This window comes from Globicephala melas, chromosome 20 (assembly GCF_963455315.2).
Source record: "Globicephala melas chromosome 20, mGloMel1.2, whole genome shotgun sequence".
Classification (NCBI taxonomy): domain Eukaryota; kingdom Metazoa; phylum Chordata; class Mammalia; order Artiodactyla; family Delphinidae; genus Globicephala; species Globicephala melas.
The window spans coordinates 8,322,018-8,348,770 of NC_083333.1; the positions used below are offsets into that span (position 1 = coordinate 8,322,018).

At 36.3% G+C, this 26,753-nt stretch overlaps 1 protein-coding gene across 2 annotated transcripts in view; it reads left to right on the forward strand.

Moving 5' to 3' along the window:
- Window positions 1-24,473, forward strand: part of PAFAH1B1 (platelet activating factor acetylhydrolase 1b regulatory subunit 1) — a 73,000-nt gene extending 48,527 nt beyond the window's left edge. For both annotated transcript variants that reach the window (XM_030861792.2, XM_030861793.3), the window contains exons 3-11: window positions 5,910-5,994; window positions 6,294-6,368; window positions 7,235-7,441; window positions 12,608-12,776; window positions 14,529-14,631; window positions 15,345-15,573; window positions 16,995-17,096; window positions 19,462-19,618; window positions 20,530-24,473. In XM_030861792.2, coding sequence (XP_030717652.1) covers window positions 5,910-5,994; window positions 6,294-6,368; window positions 7,235-7,441; window positions 12,608-12,776; window positions 14,529-14,631; window positions 15,345-15,573; window positions 16,995-17,096; window positions 19,462-19,618; window positions 20,530-20,603 — 1,201 coding nt within the window. In that variant the 3' untranslated portion in view covers window positions 20,604-24,473. The remainder of the gene's footprint in view (window positions 1-5,909; window positions 5,995-6,293; window positions 6,369-7,234; window positions 7,442-12,607; window positions 12,777-14,528; window positions 14,632-15,344; window positions 15,574-16,994; window positions 17,097-19,461; window positions 19,619-20,529) is intronic.
- The last annotated feature ends 2,280 nt before the right edge of the window (window positions 24,474-26,753 follow it).

Below are 26,753 nucleotides of genomic sequence, written 5' to 3' on the forward strand. Positions count from 1 at the left end.
CAATGCAGGGGACACGGGTTCGTGTCCCGGTTTGGGAAGATCCCACATGCCGCGGAGCGGCTGGGCCCGTGAGCCATGGCTGCTGAGCCTGCGCGTCTGGAGCCTGTGCTCCGCAGCGGGAGAGGCCACAACAGTGAGAGGCCTGCGTACCGCAAAAAAAAAAAAAAAAAAAAGAAGTCAGCTAAAATGCTTAGAATATAATCCTTGCATTTTAATAAACTTGAAATAGTTTAGAAAAACAAACACAATCTCATTTGTTATTATAATAATTTCAAAGGACAGCAGTAGAATATATCCAATGTGGTACTATTCCATATGTAAGCCTAAACTCTGTCTAACCAATTCTGTTTGTTCATACATAAAAGTCCTTCATCTCAGTTCATTCTTTTGATTTTAACCATTTTCTCTGATTCTGCATGGGGTTACTGGTTTTGGTTCTACTCAGAATGTTGCACTTCTGCATGAATTTTTCTTTGATTCTAGTGATAGTTGTTTTTCTTCATCTCCTAAGGCTTAGTAGATTTACTTAACTCGTGTACGAAGTTTCTTTGAGAGATTATTATAAACTTGTGCTTTGATGTCCACTTGTTTCCAAGGGGATAAATCTTCCATCCTAATAAAACTGATGAAAATCAACTCTAGGTCAACAATTGAAATTAGTAGCAAACTCTAGAAGCACCTTTTAGGCTGTTAGAACCAAGAGATTCTTCAGTCTTATTTATTCTTACTTTAAGTGATGGTGGTACACCTTGCCTGAGTTAGAGGTTCCACATTCTCTGGATCAGATAGTTAGCTTAGATATTGAGTGATGAGGTAACAGGGGCAGTAGTGCCAAGGTTATCTGGCCATGGGAACCTGACTTAAGTTTTTTGACTCTGTCAACACCACTCACCTGACATTGTGGTTAGAAGTGTGACTAAGAGGTCTAAATTATATTTGATGTGGAAATAAAATTGACTAGACTCTTCTGGGACTGGGTTGTAGACTTTGTACATCATCAGTATGTTGTACTACCCCTAATGGTATCATACTCGCTTAAACTTCAGTTTTAATTTATTTGCCATATTTTTGTATATATCCCTTGCCCTTTGGTAGTTCAGTATTATGATATTTTAATGCTATGTAATAGCTCTTTTTCTAAACTCTTAACAAGTAATACTGTTAACATTTAACCTTCATTAGATAGAAGGAGAATGCATCCCTGATATTCTCAAATCTCACTGCTCCTCCCCAACTCCAGTATTTTAGAGTGCTCATTTGAACCCTTACTGTGGAGTGGAATACTGAGGCTACTTTAAGTTCTGGAACTGCACTTGCTAAAGTCAGCAGGGACCTCTTGGTAGCCAGATTGTTTGGACACCTTTTAGACTCTACTTGACCTCTCTCAAATCTTTGTCATTGTTAGCCATTTCCATTGTTTTGAAACTCCCTTCTACATTGACTTGCTGACATCTCTTAATTCTCATACTAGGCTTCTTCACTCCCTAATGGCTTCTTAATTATTGGTATCTGTCAAGGTTCCATCATTTACTTTCTAGTCTCCTTTTTTCTTCCCATTATACTTCGTCCAAAGTGTCTTTCACCATTTACATGGTTTGAATCACTACTACCTGTTTAGTAATTTTCCTAAATCCTTTCCTTACGTCAGATCAATCTTTTAAGCTTCTGACCTGTATATTCATTTACCTCCTGTATCATATATCTTTACTTAAATATCTTACAGCTACTTCAAGTCAAAAGGTTTAAAACTGAACTAATTATATTCTTGCCCCACCCTTTTTTCCTTCCTCCTCTTCTCCTGTTTCCTGTCCAAGTAAGTGTTATTACCATCTACCAGAAACTTGTAAATCAACTATTTTCTCCCATCTCCCAGATCTAGTCAGTTACCAAAACAAAAGCTTAGTGGTTAAAAGTATGAGTCATTCTTGGTTTCAAGAATTTGTGTGTAGGCTGGTCAGAATTCCCATCATTAAAAGCTCTGCAAATAACAAATGCTGGAGAGAGTGTGGTGAAAAGGGAACCCTCCTACACTGTTGGTGGGAATGTAAGATGGTGCAGCCACTATGGAAAACAGTATGGAGGTTCCTTAAAAAACTAAAAATAGAATTACCATATGATCCAGCAATCCTACTCTTGGGCATATACCTGGACAAAACTATAATTCAAAAAGATACATGCACCCCTGTGTTCATAGCGGCACTATTCACAAAAGCCAAAACATGGAAACAACCTAAATGTCCATCAACAGATGAATGGATAAAGAAGATGTACATATATACAATGGAATACTACTCAGCCATAAAAAAGAACGAAATAATGCCATTTGCAGCAACATGGATGCAACTAGAGATTATCAAACTAAGTGAAATAAGTCAGAAAGAGAAAGACAAATACCATATGACATCACTTATATGTGGAATCTAAAATATGGCACAAATGAACCTATCTACAAAACAGAAACACACTCACAGACATAGAGATCAAGCTTGTAGTTGCCACGGCGGGGGGCGGGGGGTGTGAGGGAGAAGGATGGATTGGGAGTCTGGGGTTGGTAGATGCAAACTATTATGTTTAGAACGGATAAACAGGACTTCCCTGGTGGCTCAGTGGTTAAGAATCAGCCTGCCAGTGCAGGGGACATGGATTCGAGCCCTGGTCTGGGAAGATCCCACATGCTGCGGAGCAACTAAGCCCGTGTGCCACAGCTACTAAGCCTGCGCTCTAGAGCCTGCGAGCCACAACTACTGAGCCTGTGTGCCACAACTACTGAAGCCCGCACGCCTAGAGGCTGTGCTCCGCAACAAGAGAAGCCACCGCAGTGAGAAGCACGTGCACCGCAGTGAAGAGTAGCCCCCACTTGCTGCAGCAGCGAAAACCCAACACAGCCAGAAAATAAATAAAGAAATTTAAAAAAAATAGAATGGAGGGCTTCCCTGGTGGCGCAGTGGTTGAGAGTCTGCCTGCCGATGCAGGGGACGTGGGTTCGTGCCCCGGTCCGGGAAAATCCCACATGTGGAGCAGCTGGGCCCGTGAGCCATGGCCGCTGAGCCTGCGCGGCCGGAGCCTGTGCTCCGCAACGGGAGAGGCCACAACAGTGAGAGGCCCGCGTACCGCAAAAAAAAAAAAATAGAATGGATAAACAACAAGGACTGGAACTATATCCAGTCTCCTGGGATAAACCATAATGGAAAAGGATATTTAAAAAAAGAATATATATATATATATATATGTGTGTGTGTGTGTGTGTGTATGTGTATAACTGAGTCACTTTGTACGGCAGACATTGGCACAGCATTGTAAACCAGCTTTACTTCAATAAAAAAATTTTGAGTGTCAGGCTTTTTTAATTGCAGTATAGATCCACTTTTAAAACACTTATGAAGAAATACAATATATGGAAGTATATGAAAATGGAACAATTCTAGTTAAAGGAGGAAGGTTTTGCATTCCACCTACTTAGCCGGTTTCTTCCCCACCTACCTAATGAATGTTGATTGGAATTATTATCCTAAATTATTTCACTTCATCTTAGTTTTGTGACTTTGGATAAATCAGTCTGTCAGTTACATAGTATAGGGGTAATATACTTTTCTACAGGATGGTTTTAGGATCAAAAGAGACAGTGAATATTGTTTTTTAAATTAGATTTAACATTTTATAAAAAGTATAAATGTAACATACAACTCTTTTGAGGTGCTGTTTTATGCACATTTGGAATTACCTATATCTTTCTAATTAATCACATTTACCACACAGCATCTTTTTAAAAATATAGATGTTGGGTTAGGCCACATAGAATTTGGAAATATTGCAGAATCTTAAAAATTTAACGTCTACACTTTCATAAAAGCTATATAAGCAGAATCAAAGGGCATCAACTGTTTGTTTTAAGTCAGTAAATGCTAACCCAAATGTTTGAAAAGTAAAGGTGGTAAAGGGATGACATTGGCAACTGCTGGTAGGAGTATAAACTGGTTACAACTCTCGGAAGCAGTTTGACAACAGCTATCAAAATGTCCTAAAAAATGTATATCTTTTTTGTCTTAGTCTGTTCTTAGACTGCTCTAACAAAATATCATAAACTGGGTGGCTTATAAACAACAAAGATTATTTCTCACAGTTTAGAGGCTAGGAAGTCCAAGACCAAGGAACTGGCAGATTCGGTGTCTGGTGAGGGCTCACTTCCTGGTTCCTAGTCTCTCCATAAGGACATTAACGCCATTTGTGACCTCCTCACATAGGCCCCACTTCCAAATACCATCACTTGGGGGATTAGGCCCCTCCACTAGTTATTGTACTTTAAAAACAAATAAATTTATTTATCTATCTATTTATTTGGTTTTGGCTCCATTAGGTCTTGGTTGCTGTGCGCGGGCTTTCTCTAATTGCGGTGAGCGGGGGCTATTCTTCATTGCGGTGCACGGGCTTCTCATTGAAGTGGCTTCTCTTGTTGTGGAGCATGGGCTGTAGGTGCGCGTGCTTCAGTAGTTGTGGCACATGGCTTCAGTAGTTGTGGCTCACGGGCTCTAGAGCACAGGCTCAGGAGTTGTGGCACACAGGCTTAGTTGCTCTGCGGCACATGAGATCTTCCTGGACCAGTGCTTGAACCCGTCTCCCCTGCATTGGCAAGTGGATTCTTAACCACTGCGCCACTAGGGAAGTCCCTAGTTATTGTACTTTAATCTTTGGTATGCTAATAATTACCTGGAATATGAAGTGTTTGCTCGAATTCCATATTATCTTTCTCCATTGTTTGTTCTTAACATGCCATTGAATTAAAACTTAGTCCCACCAATTCTACAGTACTGCTAGAGTGTTTTATTTCCTAAAGCATTAGGTGGGCAGTAGCATTGACATTTATACAAGGATAGTCCTAGCAGCATTGTTTGTAGTAGTAAAAGCCTATGTCTCTCTGTAATGGAATACAATATTTTTTTTGAAGAGGCAGATTTACATCTGATAAAGAATGATTGCTGAGATTAAATGAGTTTATGTGACATTGTGTGTAAGACATTATCTGTAGTGTACTGCAGTTTGTTTTAAAAACACATATTAATTATCTCTAGAAGACTGCAAAGATATGTAGTTATAGGTAGATTATCACTGAAAGAATACACAAAACACTGGTAAAGTGGTTGCCTCTGGGATGGAATATTGGAGGTCAGTGGTGGAAACCACACTTTATTGTATACTTATATATTTAAAGTTTGTTTAACCTTGTGTATGTATAAACTTTTAAATTATTTAAATTAATTTGAAATGTTTTAAAGGCAATACTAAGGAAACAACTATTTCTATCACAGTGGGACTTAGGCTGAAAAAAATTGAGAGACACTGGAATAGGTTGCCTCAGGAGACAGGTAGCTGATTTTTGCCTTCAAAGAATATAAGGAGAGCATGAAATTCATTTGCTAATTCAGCTTCTCTAACCTTTGAGTTCTTTCTAATTCTAAATTAATTTCTCATTCTATAATAATATACTAAGTTTGTAGCTTATACCTTTTTTTTACCCACTCTCATGGTTTAAAGTTGTCTCTAAAATTAAAATACTAATTGTAATTTTATCAGAACAATTCTCCCTACAAAACTAAATTTCATTACTGTCACAAAGTGATAACTAATTATATAAGCCACATCTTGATCTTACAGCTTGTGAGGCAAGCAACACATTAGAAACATAACTAAAAGCTCAAGAACAGTGTTATAATCTTAAGGATGTACTATGACAGGATTAGCTGTTTTAGAGGCTTTGGGGGGGGGGTTCCTTTTCTTGTGAAATACTTGTATGATTTGGAAGGTAATACTCTTAAAAGAGTGTCTTAAGATTTATGAGTTTTTAAATAAAATATTCTTTCTTCAAAATAGAAATGAGAGTTTATTAGGAGTCATTTGAATTTGTTTTCTTTCAGAAATCGAGCTATAGCAGATTATCTTCGTTCAAATGGCTATGAAGAAGCATATTCAGTTTTTAAAAAGGAAGCTGAATTAGATATGGTATGTTTGACTTTTTACAGTTACTCATAGTATATATGAGTGGACTTTACTTAGGTATCCCTAGTTAACAGTCACCTGAGTTATTCACAGATCTTGTCATTTGTTATTGTGGTTTACTTGACACTAAACCTAGTATTCACCCTCCCCCCCCTTTTGGTATAATCAGATGTTTTTATTTATTTATTTTTATAATCAGGATATTTTTCGTAACGTTTGAACCTAGAGCTTGAATGGTTTGTATGGCTTGAACTATTGTACTTTTGCCTTTTTTTTTTAATGTTCTCATTTTTTTTCTCTAGAATGAAGAATTAGATAAGAAATATGCTGGTCTTTTGGAAAAAAAATGGACATCTGTTATTAGATTACAAAAGAAGGTAACTAAGTCTTTTTTCTTTTAAGTTAGTTGTATTCAAAGTATTATATAAACTGAAAATATCAACATAACATAAATTATTCTTTTACATTAATTAATAATTATATTTAACCTTGAAAAGGCAAATAAAAATACATTTCTATGCATTATTATTTCTATGCATTATGACCTATACAGATCATTGCTGGTAAATGGTAATTTATGCAACCAGGGCTACTGGCTGAGTTGAATCTAACACAACCCTGACTTCAAGGAATTGGTACTGAAGAACCCATTTATGCACTTAGATGGGAAGAACACATGGAGCCAATATGATGCTGGGGAAAGAGCACTAAAGTGTGCTTTTAGACAAGTCATTTTCATCTCTGACCTTTTATTTTTATCTATAAAGTGAAGGCAATAGGTAATATTCTGGTCCTAAAATTTATACTTTTAGTAGGCAAAATTAGAATAATATTGTTATGAGTTAATCCATAAAAAACCCTTAGAAAAGTGCCTAGCCACACAGATGCTCAGTAATGTTAGCTTTTAATATGAATATTCTGATTAGCATGTACAATGTAAACTAGAAAGGATCAAGATAGGTTCCCTACTCTTCCTCTAATTTGTATCCTGGCACCTTCCAAATTTTTTTTGAGTTAAGGAGGTAAGACACAATTGTATTGCATTTTTCTCAATTTTTAGTTTTGTCACACTAAGATTTTAGTGATATATTTAATATAGATCATTTTCAATTAAATCTGACAAATGCTTTGTAAATTACTGAAATTTTATTCTGCGTATATGAATGCAAAATAAAGGCAGGTTTTTAAAAATATACTATTTTTATCAGAATTTTTCTGTACATAACTATGTGTTCCTCTTAAGGTTATGGAATTAGAATCAAAGCTAAATGAAGCAAAAGAAGAATTTACGTCGGGTGGACCTCTTGGTCAAAAAAGAGACCCAAAAGAATGGATTCCCCGTCCACCAGAAAAATATGCATTGAGTGGTCATAGGAGTCCAGTCACTCGAGTCATTTTCCATCCTGTGTTCAGTGTTATGGTCTCTGCTTCAGAGGATGCTACAATTAAGGTAGTGATTTCAAAATTGGAAGACATACAATAGGATAATTGTTAGAAGCAACTTTAATGTTAAATTGAGTGAAAGAAATGAAAAGATCCTGAAATGAGGACCTATGCAGAGGAACAGGAGGGCCTCTTTGAAACTGTGTGATTGATTCTAAACCTTAAAAGACAGAATAAAATTTCATTGTAGCTCCTGAGAGACAAGCTGCCAAATAAGTTCACTGATGACTTTGAGAAAATTGGGTGTCACTAATGTAACATTGGACAAATATAGGTCACCCAGTGCTCGAATAACTTTTGTTCTTGAATTAAAGTATAAGTATGTGCCTTACTTATTAGCAGAGGTGATAGATGAAAATACAGGATTACAGAACTAGTAATTGGCGGGGGTGACTATCTTCCACAAAAAAAATCAATAGAGGATTTATTTAAATTGCACTCTCCTTGATGGTTTTGATTCCAAACTAAACAGTAATTCTCTCTAGGGGTATGGAAATGTAGCAGCTTTCCATTTTATAAGTTAGTTATTTCTGTCATTTTTTAAAATTTTCATGATAAGCATATACATTTTAATATTTTTAATCAGGAAAAAAGTTGTTTTTATAATTTCCTTTGATTCAGACACACAATACAGTGATAGTTGTATAAACCACGTACAGAAAGATAAGTAAAATGTAGTTTTAAAAATTTAAGTAGGTTTCTCTATCTAAAGCTTATTTCAGATTAAGTTCTAGATTTTTCTTTTTTTTTTATTTTCCGGTACGCGGGCCTCTCACTGTTGTGGCCTCTCCCGTTGCGGAGCACAGGCTCCAGACATGCAGGCTCAGTGGCCATGGCTCACGGACCTAGCCGCTCCGCGGCATGTGGGATCTTCCCGGACCGGGGCACGAACCCGTGTCCCCTGCATCGGCAGGCAGACTCTCAACCACTGCGACACCAGGGAAGCCCCCAAGTTCTAGATTTTAAGTTTCATTTGTAGAGGTATAAATAAGAAAATGTGAGTAGATTGCTAAGATTGTATTTATCATATAGCAGCAGTCAGCATAAAACGCAGGCATGACTTAAATATATATCCTTAACCTGTTCTTTAAACGTGATTGTATGTTTTCCTTCTGTGGATTCTTTAGTTTCTAAATCAGTGGCTTACTTTCATCCTGTGGGTTGGTGATCCATGGGTCGGGCTGCAAAGTAATTGGAAGAGAGTCTTAAATTCTATTTGCATTACATATTTCTGTAGGCTGAGGTGATTGCCTAATACACTAATATATTGCTGTCTTTCAAATTATGTAGACATGTATTTAGTTTATTAATTTCACGATAGTCTACTAAAAACTGCACTGCTGTCATGAAGCATGGGGGTAAAGATAGATTTATCAAATAGATGGAAAACTCAGTCTTAACTATTGATTTTGCAGCAGTGGTCTAAAAGCGAAAATAAAACTGCTAATATGCCATCTTAAAATTAGCTATTGGTTCAGCTTTAAAATATTACAAATGGAAGTTTTAAAAGTTTTATCTATAACCATACCATGTATGTCAACAACTAGTAAAAGTTCTCCCTTCCATTTAGTCTTTAATGTGCACACATACGAAAAGCATTTGTATTTAGTTTTGCTTCCTTCTTTGATTAAACTTATTTTAGAAATACTTTTCTTTGTTTCTAATGAATCATCATTTTTAATGATTTTAAACTGATCTTTTTACTTATATGTGGAGACTTTATAGAGTAGTTAATGGTCAAGAGCACAAGCTCTGGGTTCAAGTTCTGACCCCCCTCCCCCCACTTAATGATTTATGTGATATGAGCAAATTAACTTTTTGTACTTCTCTTTTCTCATCTGTAAAATGAAGATAATTAGTACTTGTGTCACAGGACTTTGGGGAAGATTAAATAATACATGGAAACTGCTTAAAATACTGAAGGAGTACTCAGTGTCAGCAGTGTCTCAACACCATTAACAAATCTTCCACTGGATTTTTATTTCCAGTCATCTACTATCTTAAATAATACTGTTCTATTTTATACATAAGTCTTTCTCATTTTGTTGGATATTTTGTGGAATGAAAAGAAACCTGTTTCTACCAGTGGTTTTCATTCTTCAATTACGGTAAAGCTAGGGGATTCCTAAATGATGATTGTGACAGAACTACCTTCCAAAAAACTCAAAGGAGCACACAGAGACAGAATTTTCTGTAATTTTGTGACTATCTTGGGCAAAGTGCTTGATATGTTTAAGGCTCAAATTTCTCATTTGTTGGAAGGGGGATTAAAAATATCTATAAGATTCTTTTGCTTAAAATGAAGTAATGTATACATAATGTATATAACAGTACAGTGTTTGGTGGATGGATGGTAAGTCACCAATAAACTGTAGATAATGTTATAGTTATAACAAAATTAAAATTTTATTATATAATTTCTCTTGTGCATCTGATAAATATAACATGTTCCTTTTAGAGTCATTCATTTACATTATCAACATTTGAACTACAACAATTTAAGAAAAATGATAGAGGAATAGCTCATGACTTTTTAATTGCATCATTTAAATTTTTGAAACATTATTTCTGGTTGTCATTTAGAATTAGTTCTTAAATGTTAAGAAAAATGAACAGCAAACAAAACTGAAAAATACGTTCAACTAATAAAGCAGATCAAGGATTGCCAACTTTAATATATAGAGTTCAAACAAATATGGAAAACAGTAACATCTCAACAGAAAAATGGACTATAGGACATGAACAGACAATTCAGAGGAAGAAAAAGTGGCTAACCAACAACAGTAGAGCTTTGGCGTCACTCCTTTTGTTTAGAAAATATTAGGAATTACTTTTAAAAGAATGTTTGCTAATAAGTTTTTAATGGCATGGAGAAATCCTTATGATAAGATGCAAAGGGAAAAACAGGATAATGAAGTATACACGGTCACCGTACTTTTTTAAAAGGAGCATAGAAAAAATGGAAAAACTATGCCATTGGTAGGATAATGGATATTTTTTATTGCCTTTGTATCAGTACGTTATATTTTTTATCATGAGCATTTATTTTATAATCATACAAAAGGTAAATATCAAGTAAAGAAAAAATTCTCATTAATTCCTGACATTTATAAACACTAAAATGCTCTGTTTGCTTACCATTTATGAAGAGACACAGTTCATATTCTGGGTATATTTATTTTAGAGGAAAATGCTTCAGTGTTCTTTAATGAATGCATGGAAGGAAAATTAACTTAAATGGAAGTGAACTTCAAGGTCACACCTTGTTTATTTTCAGTATGTAAAGTATTCATCTGAACTCTTGGTGTTGAAATGAAACGACTAGATATCAAAATGAGTAAAGATACTACAAAAAAAAGAAAACTATAGACCGATATAATACCATTTATGAACATAAATGCAAAATCCTTAACAAATTATAAGCAAATTGAATCCAGCAGTTCATAAAAAGGACAATTACTATGTCATAAGCAAATAGGGTTTATTCCAGAATGCAAGATTGGTTCCACATTTGAAAATCAATCAGTGTGATATACCATATCAACAAAAAAAACATAGTAGGTTCAGGAGAAGCATTTGACAAAATTCCAACATCCATTCATGATAAAAACTCTCAACAAGCTGGGAAGGGAGCTTCCTCAGCCTGATAAAAGGTAAAGCTATCTGGAAAACCTAGAGTGGACATAATACTTAATGGTGGAAAGCAATGCTTCCCCGCTGAGTTCAGGAATCAGGGCCAGGATGACCAGTCTCAACCACTTAAATTCACCTTTGTATTAGAGTGCCTAGCCAGTGCAGTAAAGAAGAAGAAATAAAAGGCATATAGATTGGAAAGGAAAGAATGGAACTTGCCTTTATTTGCAGACAACATGATCTTTTATATAGAAAATCCCAAAGAATCTACAAAAACTTGCTGGAATTATGACAGTGTAACAGAATGACAGGATACAAGGTCAATATATAAAAAGTAATTGTAAAAAAAAAGTAATTGTATTTTATAAACTAGAATAATTGAAAATCGAAATTTAAAAATGCCACAGTAGCATCAAAAAACTCCAGAATACTTCAAGATACATCTAACAAAATATGAACAAAACTAAACATACAGTAATCACTTCCATGTAGAAATACTTGAACATTTAAATGGTAAAATTTTAATATGTTTATTTTGGGAAGGCTATGTAAGTTTACTGTAAAAGAAATGTTTTTAGAGGATAGTTTATTTTTCTTATGTGCATTTTTTAACAGTTGTAATCGTGTGTAATTTTGTGTCTTTTTTATATAACATTATTGTATACGTGCCATAAATTCCTTACAGTAGCAAATTTTATATCTGCGTAGCCATTTCCCTAATATTGGATGTTTAGATTGTTTCTATATTTTCAAAATACATTTTCTAAGTTTCTCTAAATTGGGTGAAATACACTCTACCACAGATACCTTTGAACTTACTATGGAAAGAATGAAATCAGTCACTTGATTTTAGAGCATGTAATTAGTGTTGGTTAAAGACTTAACTTCAGACTAGTATTTGGCCACCAGGATAGAAGTTTAGTATGTTCTTGAGATCTGTTTCTAATAGTAATTATTCTTGATAGCTTATTATTTTTTTTTTAGAAAAATTATCTTTAAGAATGTGACTGTGGCTCAGTGTTTTTATATCATAATGACATATGCTTCTGTAAATCTGCTATTTAAGGATAGTTACATCTTGTGAAGTCTTTCCTTGGCCTCTTAGATGTCTGAGCTTTGCTTGTCTAGTAGAATTGAATACTCCTTTATCATTCCCCTAATATTCTACATATAAATTCATGTCATAGGCCTCTGAAACCCTTTTTTTTTTTTTTCGGTACTTATATTTACTTTTTAACATGTCTGTTGCCTGCTGTCAGACTGGGATGGGACTCTGTCCTGTTGCATTATATACCTAATCACTAGCATGGTTAGATATATGGTAGATGCTTAGTAAATGTGGTTTTAGAGGTCTATTTAATAATCGATTTTCTCTATAGAGAAAAGTCCAATTTATACTTGAAGATGTGCTGTTTCTAAGAGAGTTACCCTTTGTTACTTGTTTAGTTAGTCAGTATAGTGCCAGACTGGCCTGCCGAGTGCAGATGTGAACTGAGAAAGGAGTGATATGATGCTAACCAATTTTCTGTTCACTTGACAGGTGTGGGATTATGAGACTGGAGATTTTGAACGAACTCTTAAGGGGCATACAGACTCTGTACAGGATATTTCATTCGACCATAGTGGCAAGCTTCTGGCTTCATGTTCTGCGGATATGACCATTAAACTATGGGATTTTCAGGGCTTCGAATGCATCAGAACCATGCATGGTAAGGGGTGGAGGATAGCATTTTGATATTGGGTTCTAACATGGTATTCCAGAGAGATGGATAATGTTTCCTAACAGTGTGCAAGTTTCCTACATTCCATTCTTTTTTTTACTCTTTACTAGGTTTTAATTTTACAGTGTAACAGTAGTCAAACACAGAAATCTTAATGGTTCTAGAACAGACTGTGTTTTTTGTTTGTTTGTTTGTTTTGTTACTCACATCACTCTGTTATTGGTCAAATCAGTCATGCAATCAACTGGGTCCCTACATTCAATTCTTACTGTCTATAGTGGAGGAGCATATGATGTAGATAGTCCATGGATAATTATGGTAATTGAGAGTTGTTTTCTGTTATGAGGTTTTAAGTATCTCTTAGTGGTTATAAAATACTTGTTTTCACAAATATTTTTGAATGAGAAAAACTGCTAGGACATCTATGTGTTCTTGAGAAGAAGAGAAAATGAATTTATTGGGGTTGTTTTATTGTTGTTTCTCATTTTTTGCAGTTGGGAAACTGAAGTCAGAGAGAGTAGATGTAGTAAAAGCTGGAACCCATATTCCTTTGCTTACTTTTTAATATTCCACATACACTGTAGTCTCATTGTTAAGTTGTTTTCCCAGCCCTTGTCATGGAGACTGTTTTCTGAAGCAGTTTGGCTTTATGGAAAGAGCATGGGCTTTGGAATCAGATATCTGGGTTCCGATTCCTACTTGTTTACTTAATGGCATTAGGAAATTGTAAGCTCTAATCTGTAAGATGAATAATACTTAAGTATTGAATTAAGAATTGAAGTCATAGGGTTGTTGTGAGGATAAAATGAGATTGTATACTCAAATCATCTGATTTAGTACCTGGTACATAGGAGGTGCTCACTAAATAAGGATTTTTGTTGTTTTTTTAAACATGTTGAAATATGAATGTTTGGGTTTTATTTAAGGAACGCATATTGTGTTAATAAAAAAATTTTTTTAATTATTATCCAGTGACGTTAGCACTTGAGTAAGCTGTGTGACTACACAGATGGTGTAATTTGAATGGTATGCTCCCCCGCCCCACTCCCCCAAATTAAGTGCATTAGGGAAGCTTACAGATCAAGGGAGTTCTATTGAATCCTTTTGTAAAATCTGTATTTGTTTCTTTAAGTAGCCTGTATCTTATTGCTCTAACTTAAAGAGTTCTTTTATGTTCCTTAAAATAATGTGATACTTATAAGGATTCTCTGAGGCTTCTTTTGCAAAGGATAGCTAACTAGCATTGTGAATAATGCATTTTATTTTTTTTACCCCTATGAATATCAACAACAACAAAATAATTTTTAACTATTTTAAATATGGAACCAAATCCCCATTTTTCTTATCCATTCTGTTCATCTCTGTAAATCTTATTTCTATCTTATATCTTAGAATAACAACCATAGAAAATTTTTTTTTTTAGTGTTCATAAACATTCAGTGTGTTAATATATTCAAATGCTGATGATACTGATTCCCTGTGATTTTAAAACAGTTGTACAGGTTGAAATGTAATTATAAGTTGAGCTGGCTGCTTGTTTCATTGTGGATTATTTTATTGTTATTAATCCCTTAACTTTTTTTGTGTAAATCCAGGTTTCTTATCAAATTTATATAAAACTCCATTGTATTTAAAGTTGCTGTGATATTTGAAATCCCATGATGAAATCTCATGGTGAACTGAGGTTTAATTGCTCTTGATGATATATTACTTAGTATGTTACTGTGTTTTGTGTTTTAGGCCATGACCACAATGTTTCTTCAGTAGCCATCATGCCCAATGGAGATCATATAGTATCTGCCTCAAGGGATAAAACTATAAAAATGTGGGAAGTGCAAACTGGGTAAGTAGATTTAGTTGAAAAGGCGTCAGCTTAAAGAGATAATATTCAACAAAAAAACCCACAATTATATTCTGATTGTTCCAGTAAATTTGGCTGTAACCCAGAATGATCACCATGACAGTTATATTTTAAAACTTAAGTTTCAATCTCTAAATGTCTATCCAAAAGGAACAGAAATTATGAAAGAAACTATATCCTTGAGAGCCATTTTCTGTGTAATGGCTTACTTTCTCTGTGGTCTTCTTTTAGGTTATCTCTCTGGGTTGAATTAAAATGTAAATAACATTTGTGCAGGTATGCCCCTATTAGGCTTAATTTGGTTGTGCTTAGAATTACATGATTGTTATAATAAAACCTTAACCTACTGGTTTTGTCCAGATTAGTAAGAGCATGCCTTTTCCCCAACATGGCTAGAAATATTTTTGTTAGGTTTACTGTGTGTGCTTAGTTAAAAGATTTTATTTCTCTCTATTTTTTACCTTGTAGATTTTGATTTGGTTAGCTCCTTAATGATACTTCCATCAGCTTATTTTAACTGATGTTTGACTTTCCAGCCTGTCCCCATCTTTTATTAACCAGGAATGTACGTGTATTCTGTTGACTTGCATATGATGCCATTCTCTTCATTCCAGTGCATAGCTAGTTTTGTATCACTTCTGGGAAGGGTCCCAATGATTGCCATTCACGATGCAAACTATTACTTATTTTGATAGCTACTGTGTGAAGACATTCACAGGACACAGAGAATGGGTACGTATGGTGCGGCCAAATCAAGACGGCACTCTGATAGCCAGTTGTTCCAACGACCAGACTGTGCGCGTGTGGGTCGTAGCAACAAAGGAATGCAAGGCTGAGCTTCGAGAACATGAGCATGTGGTAGAATGCATTTCCTGGGCTCCAGAAAGCTCCTATTCTTGCATCTCTGAAGCGACAGGATCTGAGGTACTGTATGATTTATATGTTATTTCATGGTTTTGTTGCTAGTATCTCAGAACTTTAAATAACCTTCCTGATTCTCTATTTCATGCCATTAATGCATTTAAAAATCTGCATCCCAGAATTCTGAATCTTGAAACTCTCTACTGTTCCAACTTGCAGATAGATGTGTTTATATTTTTTAACTAGTGGTTACTGTTGCTGTCAGCTGACCCTTGGTGTGTTCTGGGATGGGGGTTCTCCTGAAGAGTAAAAATGGTCATTTAAATTAGTCAGAAATGTCATTGTTATAAGAGTATACCAATGCAAAAAATAAAACTTATGGGAGAGGTTAAAGTTATCTTTTAGAAGAATAGTGTTCCTTAATGAACATAATTATTTTATTTATAAATTTATGGTAAGATGCAGTTCAGCATTTAAATATTTGTTTTAAATGAAGAATATTTTATATGGAGGCCTCCGATACTCTTGATCATTAGAAACACTAGCTGAATCTGGAGTTATATTATTTTTTCATGATTCTTAATTTGTGCTCTTCATGATTTCATTCTTTGTAATTATTACCTTAAAATTACAGAATAATTAATTCTGTGAATAAGTTGTATGAGCCAAAATTGACCACATTTCTTTTTTATTTTCTTTCACATTTCTTTTTTATAGAGACGTTCCTATCATGGGTTTTTTAAAATTACATTTTAATAAATGAAGGAGGATTCCCCATCCCTCCACCCCCCAATTATTTTTCAAAATGAATCTTCTATTGTAATCTCTTTCTAGTTGGCTGGCTTGGTTGCATTTTCAGACTTTTTTTTTTTTTACTGCCACCTGGTGGTGTTTATGTACCATATGTCATAAATTCGTTGTGGTTGGACTTTATATAAATGATAAATTAAATAGTTTTTAAATTTTTCGTGATTACAGAAGTCTTGAGCAATAAATTTACCATCCATTGGTGTTGTAGGAACTGAATCCTAATCTAAGTGGAAATTTTCTACTTTTATATTATCTAGGTCCTTCCTGTGTAACCTAGGTATGTCAAAAGACTTCTGTATTTCAGTAGAGAAAAACAAGATGAATAAGTCCTGGATATCTGATGTACATACAGCATGGTGACTATAGTTAACAGTACTGTATTGTATACTTGAAATTTGCTAAGAGGGTAGATCTTCAGTGTTCTCATCACACACAAAAAAACGTAGTTTTGTGAGGTGATGTTTACATTAATTAGCTTGATTATAGTAACCATTCTACAGCGTATACATGTCTCAGAACATGAAGTTGTATACCTTGAATAGATACAATTTTTATTATTGTCAGAAAATGGTTTTTACAAAATTAGAAGTATAGATCATTGCTAGGTAGTTGTCATTTAAAGTCCTTACCTAACTTCTTGCCTGGGAAACTTAATTTTTATATGTTTTCTATAGACTAAAAAAAGTGGCAAGCCTGGACCATTCTTACTGTCTGGATCCAGAGACAAGACTATCAAGATGTGGGACGTCAGTACTGGCATGTGCCTTATGACCCTTGTAAGTTTGCATAATCTTACTGCTGCTTTCGCATTTTTACTGTGTGCATATCTTTTTGGGTCAGATGCCTTGTGATATCTTATTAAATAATCTGAATTATTTGAGGTTTTAAAATAACTTCTTTATAAATAGACTTCTTGTCGTTAAGTCCATGGTTGCAGTGATATGGAGGTCATTCCTGTAGAATATTATGTTATACAAAGGGTCTGCAAAGCCAGTCAGTGCTAGGAGGGAGAGTCTAGCCACTCTACCTCTAAAAATTATGTGACATCTCCTGAGGAGGGGAAACAGTAATATTACAGACTCATTCATTTTTTGAAGCTGTTTGCTTTTCGATTTCATTATATTTAATTTTAATATGAATCCTTTTAATTATTACCTATATATTTGCATGTTGGAGTTCATTTGGTTTATCATTCTGAAATTAATGGTGTTAGCTTTATGACTTGGAAATGTTTATTTCATTTAGGAGCCTATTTCATCTAGATTTTAGTATGAGGATATATAAATGATAGTAGGGGATCTGTGGACATTAATCCAGTAGCAGTTTTTCTAATTTGGTATCCATGTTGGTTTAGAGATTCTTTAAGTGCTAATCATACCTTGAAGTGATTGTCTCTCTGTAGCATATGATAGACACATATGGAAGTATCATCAAGAACTGATTAGAAAATTAAACTCTCCTCTTAGTATTCTGAGCTGAGTTCAGGTATACTATGTTGCTGTTAGAAAACATGATCTACATTTAAAAATCAGAAAGCACGTGCTCTCTTCTGTAACAACACAGGTCACCATTAATTTCCCTGGAGGTTTCTGGCTCCTGTTTTTCAACTGAAGGAGGATTCTTTTCTCTGCTTTATTTTGGTGTGGCCACAAGAAATGTGATTTGATTTTTGTTGAAGCTTCTATAACTCCAGTGATTGGTGGCTTTTACAGATAACAAAGTTTTTGTTTTGTTTTGTTGCGGTACGCGGGCCTCTCACTGTTGGGGCCTCTCCCGTTGCGGAGCGCAGGCTCAGCGGCCATGGCTCACGGGCCCAGCTGCTCCACGGCACGTGGGATCTTCCCGTGTCCCCTGTGTCGGCAGGCGGACTCTCAACCACTGTGCTACCAGGGAAGCCCAACAAAGTATTTTTTTGAGTAAGGGCAAAGGCAAAAAAAGTAAACCAAGGCAAAAGATATGTCACCTTGGTTGTCTCTTTTCTTTTTCTTTTTTTAGCTCTTTGGGAGGGAGGGAGGTTCTTTTACAAAAGCAATATAGCTATTTACATTTTAGAAAATTTGAGAAATAAACAGAAAAGTTAAAATAAAAATCACCCTCAGATCACTTTACCATACCTAATAATACCTAGCAAGTGTATTTTCGTAGACTAGAGCTGTCCAGTAGAGCTTTCTGTGATGATATTCTGTGTCTACACTATCCAGCATGGTAGCGACTAGCCACGGGCAGCTGTTGAGCTCTTGAAATGTGGCTAGTGAGACTGAAGGACTGAATTGTTGATTGTATTTAATTTTAGTTTATATTTAAATAGCCACACGTGACTAATGGCTATCCTGTTGGACTGTGCAGTTCTAAACCTTTTTCTTAAATTACTATGTAGATGAATATGGTGGGGGAGTTTCTATGTAAAAATGGTATACCGTACATACTGCTTTGCAGCAGACTTTTAATTTAGAAGGTATGTGGCAGTTGCTCATATCATTAGATACACTTATTACATACAGTGCTTTGCTGAACGTCTTCGTTAACCAAGTCATCTAGACACATTCTTAATTATTTCTTAGGATAGATTGCAAGAAATGAAACTGCTGGACAGGGGATATAGATAGATGAATGGATGAATAAAGATATGCAGTAAATACCTATATATCCTTCACCTAGAGTCGCCAGTTGTCAACATGTTCTTTTCTCTGTGTGTGTATATGTAGATTTTGCTGAACAGTTTGAAAGTTACTTGTAGACATCATGACACTTGACCCCAGATATTTTAACATGTATCTCCTAAAAACAAGGGCTATTCTGTATAACCATAATAAAATTATCACACTGAAGAAATTTAACATTAATACACTACGTATTTAAATTTTCTCCATTTACCCCAGTAGTGTCCTTTATAACTTTATTTTAGCCTCTTTCCAGGAGCCAGTCAAGTATTATATGTTGCATTTACTGGTCATATATTGTTAGTTTCCACTTTCCTTTAACCTAGAATTCCTTAGACTTTTTCCCCCTTTTGTCTTTTTTGGCATTGACGTTTTTAGTGTATGTAGTTCCAATCCACTTTGAGTAATGACTTACTATTTTCATAGATGCTTTTTAAATTATTTATCCCTTTATTAAGTCAAATACCTCTTTGTTTTTAAGGTGGGTCATGATAACTGGGTACGTGGAGTTCTGTTCCATTCTGGGGGGAAGTTTATCTTGAGTTGCGCTGATGACAAGACCCTGCGTGTGTGGGATTACAAGAACAAGCGATGCATGAAGACCCTCAATGCGCATGAACACTTTGTTACCTCCTTGGGTATGTACAAGTTACGAGGTTTCTGAGCAGTTAGGTTTTGGGGTGCCAGACCTAACAGTTTTATGTAACCATGTGGATGTTTCCAGGTAAGAAATGAACATGTTCTTTCAGGGCAGAATAGAGAAGACAGGTTAAAAACTTTATGGATTCCTGCCATTTGTTTTAAATTCTCCTTTCTTAACTCTCTCTTTCCATCATCAGCCTTATAATAAAAAAAATTATTTTCTCCATTGCACAACATTGGTTTGGAAGCTAGAATTATGAAGAGGATGCTTACTGAGCACTATGATGGGTAATTTTTCTTCCCTACTAGTTTGTAAGTTTCTCAGAGGAAATCTTACTCAACCTTTTTACTCTGGCAGATATATACTATTGTAAACTCAGGGAACTGTATTTACACTTAATAAACATCCTCAGTATCATCTGGACCTGAATCTAGAATTTAAGATAGTGAATAAAGTAAAATACAATACACTAGTGTATGATGGATCTAATAATGAAGGTAAAGCCTCAGTAGAATAGGGCTAATGCTTAACCTTACAGGGTCATTAGAAGGATCAAATGTGAATATAAAGCATTAGTACTAAGCCTAGAACATAGTAAGTGTTCAATAAATGGATACATTGAGTCTGTCCTTGTTGTTAGAATTCAGTGTTCATTCAGCCTCAGTTGGGATGAGGATAGTGGGGGAAGTATTTTTTTAGGGTGTTAGTAGTACAGGATTTAATCATTAAGGCTCAGCTTCCTTCACCTAGTTGATAAGCTTGATGTACCTGCTAGGGGTAGATGTGTGGCTGTATAGAGAAAAAGAATGAGTATTCCTGGCACTTGGATGTGCTTATTTTGTGGCTTATTAAAAATTGTATCTGGCTCAGTCTGATTTTAAAATAAGCCTTCTCTTTTTCTTTCAGATTTCCATAAGACGGCACCATATGTGGTTACTGGCAGTGTAGATCAAACAGTAAAGGTGTGGGAGTGCCGTTGATTGAGTTTCATTTGGCCCCTCCTCCCTTGTTTCCTCTGGATGCACTCTGATGATACCATGGTTACCCCATTGAGCTCTGTTTAAATAAATATTGTCCTTTCATGTAAATTATTCTGGATGTAGATTGAGCTTATTAAATGTTACACACAAAGTATTCATGCATGGTGAATCCAAATTGTATACTGTAAATTTACATACGTTGTCTAGAAGTACCATAGGGTTTAAAAACCTGGGCTGGCATTGGTCACACCAGGCCTAAGAAGGCAGAAGTTGAATAAATTGAACTAGGGCACTAAACTGAATAGTTGACAGTGTCGTTTTATGTTGGATTATTAATTCCTGTTTTCCTTTCTGCTGTCTGTTGGTGCCTGACTTGATGGCCTCATTTGGGGGAAAGTGGTGGTTATTAGGGCTTTTTCTGAAATGTGTATCTATGTAACATCACTTAAGTGTGCTTAATAAATCTTCTTTAAGGATGTTAGATAATAAGGCTACAATTCAGAATCTTCTGAACCATCTATGTAATTAATGGGGATTACACATTGGAATTTTTGTCATGACACATTTGCCAAATCAGTAGGATACATTTGTTTTGGCAGCCTATCAAGCAAAGGCTAGTGGTATATTTATGTAAGAAAATGACTGTAAATCTGAAATAAGAAAAATCTCAGCAGCTAATAACAAATCATTTATTTCATTTGGGTCTTAATGCTTTGTAAACAGGTTTAAAAAACACTGTAATACTCTAAGCTTCTATTTTCCACACTAGACACACTTCTAGTTGTATTCTCCATACTGTTAGACTGTATAGTGATGTGACTTCCAAGTAGAGTTTAATCTTCCCATTGAGTGTGTCATGGTACAAATCACTATTTGTTTTTGATGTTTTTTAGGGATGTGCAATGTGCATAACATAATGACAAAGAAATATTGAAAAGGTTATGTTGTCCATTTTAAGGGAGTGGGAGAAATACAGCAGTTTGTTTTTCAACATGAATCTGATATCGATTTGAACTGTGTTTAACTTACAAGTTTATAAAAAGACAGGGTTTAATGGAGCGTGCATAAAAATGTACTGTGTTTTCACCTTTTGTTTATGTATAAATGTTTATGAGTATATGGGCCTATCTATAAGTGGATAAGTCTGTATATGTATGTATATCACACACATACAACCTCCATGTCCTTGGGTCCTGGGTTTTTGAAGAAGTGCTAAAACATATAAATAGAATAAATCTTGCTGTGGAATACCATGCTTTAGAACAAATCCTTTTTGATCCTAACGCTTCTGAAAACCAGGTCTGACTCTGTGGGAATTTTTCCCAGCTAAAGGAAAATCAATTCCGTTATCCGCCACCTCCACCCCCAGTTTGGCTGTTGAGCATTTTACACATCCCTGATATACTGTATATTGTGGTCCAAAGTTACTACAAGTAGGTTTAAGAAAATTTTTATCTATGACTTTGAAAACAATATTCCATTGCAGATTATTAATAAATAATCCCATTGCTTAGCTAACCAACATTTTTTTAAAGAAGGTCATTTGAAAAGTTAACAGAACAATGAAATAACAAAGATAGTTTAACAAAGAAATTTATCCTGGATTGCATTTATTCATTTGTGTAATATGTGATTTTTTTAAAAAAAATATCCCTTTTAGTATTCAGTGGAAATTTGGTTCCTGAAAAAGACAAAGGGTTAGAGTTAATGTCCTGTAGATACACACACAGAGAACAGGCCATATATTTACTAGAAGCAGCTTTATGTCTAGCTTTTGTCTTTTTGTTTGTTTGCTTGTTTGTTTTTAATAATTCCCGAGAGATGTCTCTGGAAGGAAGTGTTTCGAAAACTAATGGCTATTTTTGAGGACAAAAATTACAACTTAAGCTAATTTCTTAAATACAGTAGAATAACTTTCAGGACAATATTGCCTCACAACCCTGCTCACATTGAGAAGTCTTTTTTTGTTTCCCCTTAGCTGTTCTGACTGGATTTTTCTACAGAAGCTACGGAAGATATCTTTGTTCTTGTTTGCTGCTATTTCCTGTCCTATTTTAAGAAATATAAATACATAGAAATGGTGCATCTTTAACATTTGTTTGTACATGTATAAATGTCTTGTATTTTAATTCATTTTTAGCATGTAGCAACACGAATTGTTTAAGGGTAAGCCACAACATCTAGAAATCACTCCTAGATACGAACAATAAAGGAAAAAAAATGGTACCGATTTAGGAGGAAACAAAGCCACTGTCGCTGGGTTTTCCCTGCAGCCTGCAGTGACTTCCACTGACAAGGAGAAACTATCACTCTGTAAACAAAGTCATCCTTATTGGGAGATTGCCACAGCCTGCTGCTTAAGTTGAGTTACCAGACATCCTCCATTTACGAAGCAGCGAACGTTGAATCTCAGGGATGGTCCTCAACTGGATCCAAGTGTAACGAGCCCTGTTTGAATAATGAAGGGGGTGGGGAGAGTGATCCATCCACAATCCGGAAGCAGATTTGCAGAGGTTTCCTGCACTGTTGTTTGACACTGCCCTGTTGATGCCCTTTCTTCCTGTTTCCTGCGTTTTCTCTGTCTGCTGTCTAACCCTGTGCCTTGCCTGGGATAAGTACAATGATGAGGTTACCGGTTTGGATTGTAAGTAGAGGAATTTATTGATTGGTTTAGAGGTTCACTGCTGCTTTGTCACTGTCTCAATCAAATTGGCCACTTATTTAAGAAATAAAAAGCTGGTAGAATTGCATCCTCAGATGATGATTGACCTTTTGTGTGTGTGAAAACAGACATTCCATTGCCACCCTAATATAACGTGCCCAAGAAGTCCTAGCTGCACTCTTGAAAGTGCAAGCCACGGAAACTGGTTTAGACATGGCTTGGAGAATAGTTGCTTTTTGACATGGCCTCTTGCACTTTAGGAGACTGAGACTGTCCTGTTTTGTCCATTGTGGTGTGACCAATGGTGTGCCCAGAGCACTGCTCTAAAACTCACTAGTGTTAGCACGTCGTCAGGGCTGTGGGCGCTCGCTGTAGCCTTCGGAAGCTTTGGCTCTAGATCACCAAGCCCAGTCTCCTTACTGTCAGTGCCCTGCTCTCCTGTTTGCCTCTTTCTGTTTCTATGTGAACTTCCAGATAATATCACTCATTAAATAGTTTTTTTTTAATATTTATTTAAAGAAAAACTATTTAGAAGTAAAGGATATTTTGTTTTGTTGACAGTGGTGGCTTGATAATCCTTAAGCAACTGAAGATAAAACTGTTGAAGGAAAAGGCACTTAAAATGGTTCCTCTCTGTCCAGCTGTATATAAGTCCAGTGTGTTAACTAACCTAGATGATGCAAAGAAGGATCGCCTGGTAGAGAAGCAACATGTACGAAATCGGTGAAAAAGGTTTTGGTTTTTTTCAGTGGGGGAGGGGGAGGGCAAGCTGGATTTACAAGTCACGACTGGACCGAACTGGCCTTTTTATCTTTCCACTATATCATGTAAGTGGCTGCTTTCTTGTCCTGCCTATCCTTCAAGCATCCCTAAAGCTCACTCTGAAGATGGTAGAAACAAAACACACAATCTTCGAGTTAGAAGTTGATCCTGACACTGACATGAAGGCGAACGTTGATTTCATACGAACGAACAGTTACAGAGGTGGTGATTGGAGAAAACAGTTCCCCAGATTGTAAGAGTTAACTGAAGATATTGACACAATTTTAAAAAAATCAGTAAAGGAATGTATATAATATTGCTCTTGTGTTTTACAGTAAGATTTGTTGCTCTCAGACTGTGTAAAACAAGATTTATTCATGTTTTCTGCATATTAAAAAAATCTTATTGTACCAATTGGTAAACTATTAAATGCCTATAAAACTAGATGTGGTTTTTTTTTTTTTTAGTCTTTTTGTGCGCAGATTTAAAACCTTTCAAATTGAGTCCTAATAGGAAGCAGGGTTGTGTTCAGCACCAGTCATATGGAGAATAAGATATGCAAGTTGCTAGCAGGGCCTGGATGGAAGGCCTTTCTTCAGGGCAGTGCCAGCACTGCCTTTGCTGTCTTGCTTCCTTCACCCTATTTGCAGGAGGGAACTAGGAGCACAGCTGCAGGGGTTCTTGCCTGAGGGGCTTGCACAACCACTGGGTCAGGCAGCTCCAAACTGTTTTCCAAGGCTCCACCCTGCCCTCCAGCAGCCCTTTCTGACAGTGACTACAGCTGAGGCCAGGAAGGACCTGTTACAGCCTCAGGGCCCCGGGGAGAAGTGACCCTAACTGCCTTTGTTCTGTTAATGAGCCTTTTAATTCTGCCCAGTGGTCCTGGATTCTTGGAGATTATTAATACTGTTTTAAAAATTTTGGTTGAAATGTACCAAGAATCTTCACCCTTTTCCCAGAAGCCCCACGGCTTTCTATGTGCTTTACATATGTCGGCCACGTCCTGCCTTCATCCCTGGACTACTGCCCAGCTAGCATGCGTAAGTGTTTTAGGGCACCCGTGAGGTCTCCCGCAAAGGACAAGTTGAATGATGTGCTCTTTTCTTACAGCCCAACTGTCATCCTGCCATTTAGAAGGTAGCTTCTCTACCCACTCCCCTCCTCCAAATGGGAAGCTGGGCCAAGAGCACAAAGTAATTTGCTTGAAGTTAGCGTCCTGCATTTTGCAGCTTTTCCATTTCTTTGCAGGGCTCCTCTTTTCCCCTAGGCTGAGATCCAGATGATGAGCCTAACCACTGAGAGTGGAGATTTCCAGCTTTAGTATCACTATCCAGAAGTGCACTTAGCTCTTCAAAACCTGTTGGTTTGTCACACACGTCAAGCTTCCTTCTAAGACTCATGGTTGCGTCTTTCCCTGATGTAGGACAAGGACTGGAGGAACATGGAAGACTTGGAGAAATGGTGCTGCACCCTGGGTGAGGCAGCTCTATCCCTGTTAAGTCTTTGGTGGAACTTGTCTTGCCTGCAGACTTGACGATGCTCCACTGCTGACGTACCAGAACCCTCTAGGAAAGTCATTCTCAGTGTGCTCCCCGTGCCAGCATCAGCATCACCTGGGAGCTCATTAGAAATGCAAGTCCTTGGGCTCTAGCTCAGACCTGCTGTATCTGTCACAGGGTGGGACCCAGCAAATCCGTTTTAACAAACCATCCAGATGATTGATTCAGGCTCAAGTTTGAGAACCACTGATCTAAATGAACTAACTTCTCCCTGAAGACAAAAATTTAGACAAGTCACTGGTCCCGGGGCCCTCCAGCTGGGGTTTGAACTCAAACCTCTCTCGCCAACAGTTTCATACATGGAGTTTTGTTCCTTTGTGAATATTTTTCTTCCACGCACATCTCCAGTTTATTATTTCTTATGTAAACATACAGGATAGTTACATCCAGGGACGAAGGGCAAGGATTTTTCTCTTACACCAAAGTAACTGCCTTTCCAAGATCTTTTATACCTAAATCCAGTAAATGAAAAGGCTGAACCGAAACACTGCATTTTTTCCCCCATCATATCAGAAACACAAACTTCTAAAAGTGAATGTTATAAATGAATAAATTCAGCACTTTGCCACACGTGCATTTTAAAAAAGATTTCATTTTCCTGCAGTTGTTTAGACACATCATGCAAACACTCTCCTAAGAGTGTTTTGAGATCACTGTTTGCTTCTGAACAAGAATAAATAATAATAACCATCACTTTCACAAAACACCATTTTGTCATCAGCCCCACTTGGTCACCAGCCCTCTTAAATGAAAGTGGCTGGTGCAGGGACTAAAGGAAGGAAAATACCCAACATCTGAATGCCTGTCAGGCCAACACCCTTATTCTCAACATACTGTCTTCCTCACATACATCCCCTGCTGGTGGATATTAGCACATTTTTACAGACAAGAAAACTGGCTCACTTAAGGTGAGGTCATATGCCAAGGGTATTAAGCTAATTAAAGAGTGAGCTGGGACCTGAACCCAAATGCACTAGCTCTTTCCCTTATCTGGTTCTGCCTGTATTAAGCATCTAATTAGCTATTTATGTATAAGGAGGGCCTTCTGACATCTCTGAAACAATCATTTAACCTACTTTTAGCCATACAGGAAAGACCCTCATCCCATCCCCAAGCCCCTCTCTGTCACCACACTGCCAGCTCCACTGTGGGGCGACCATGAGGAAT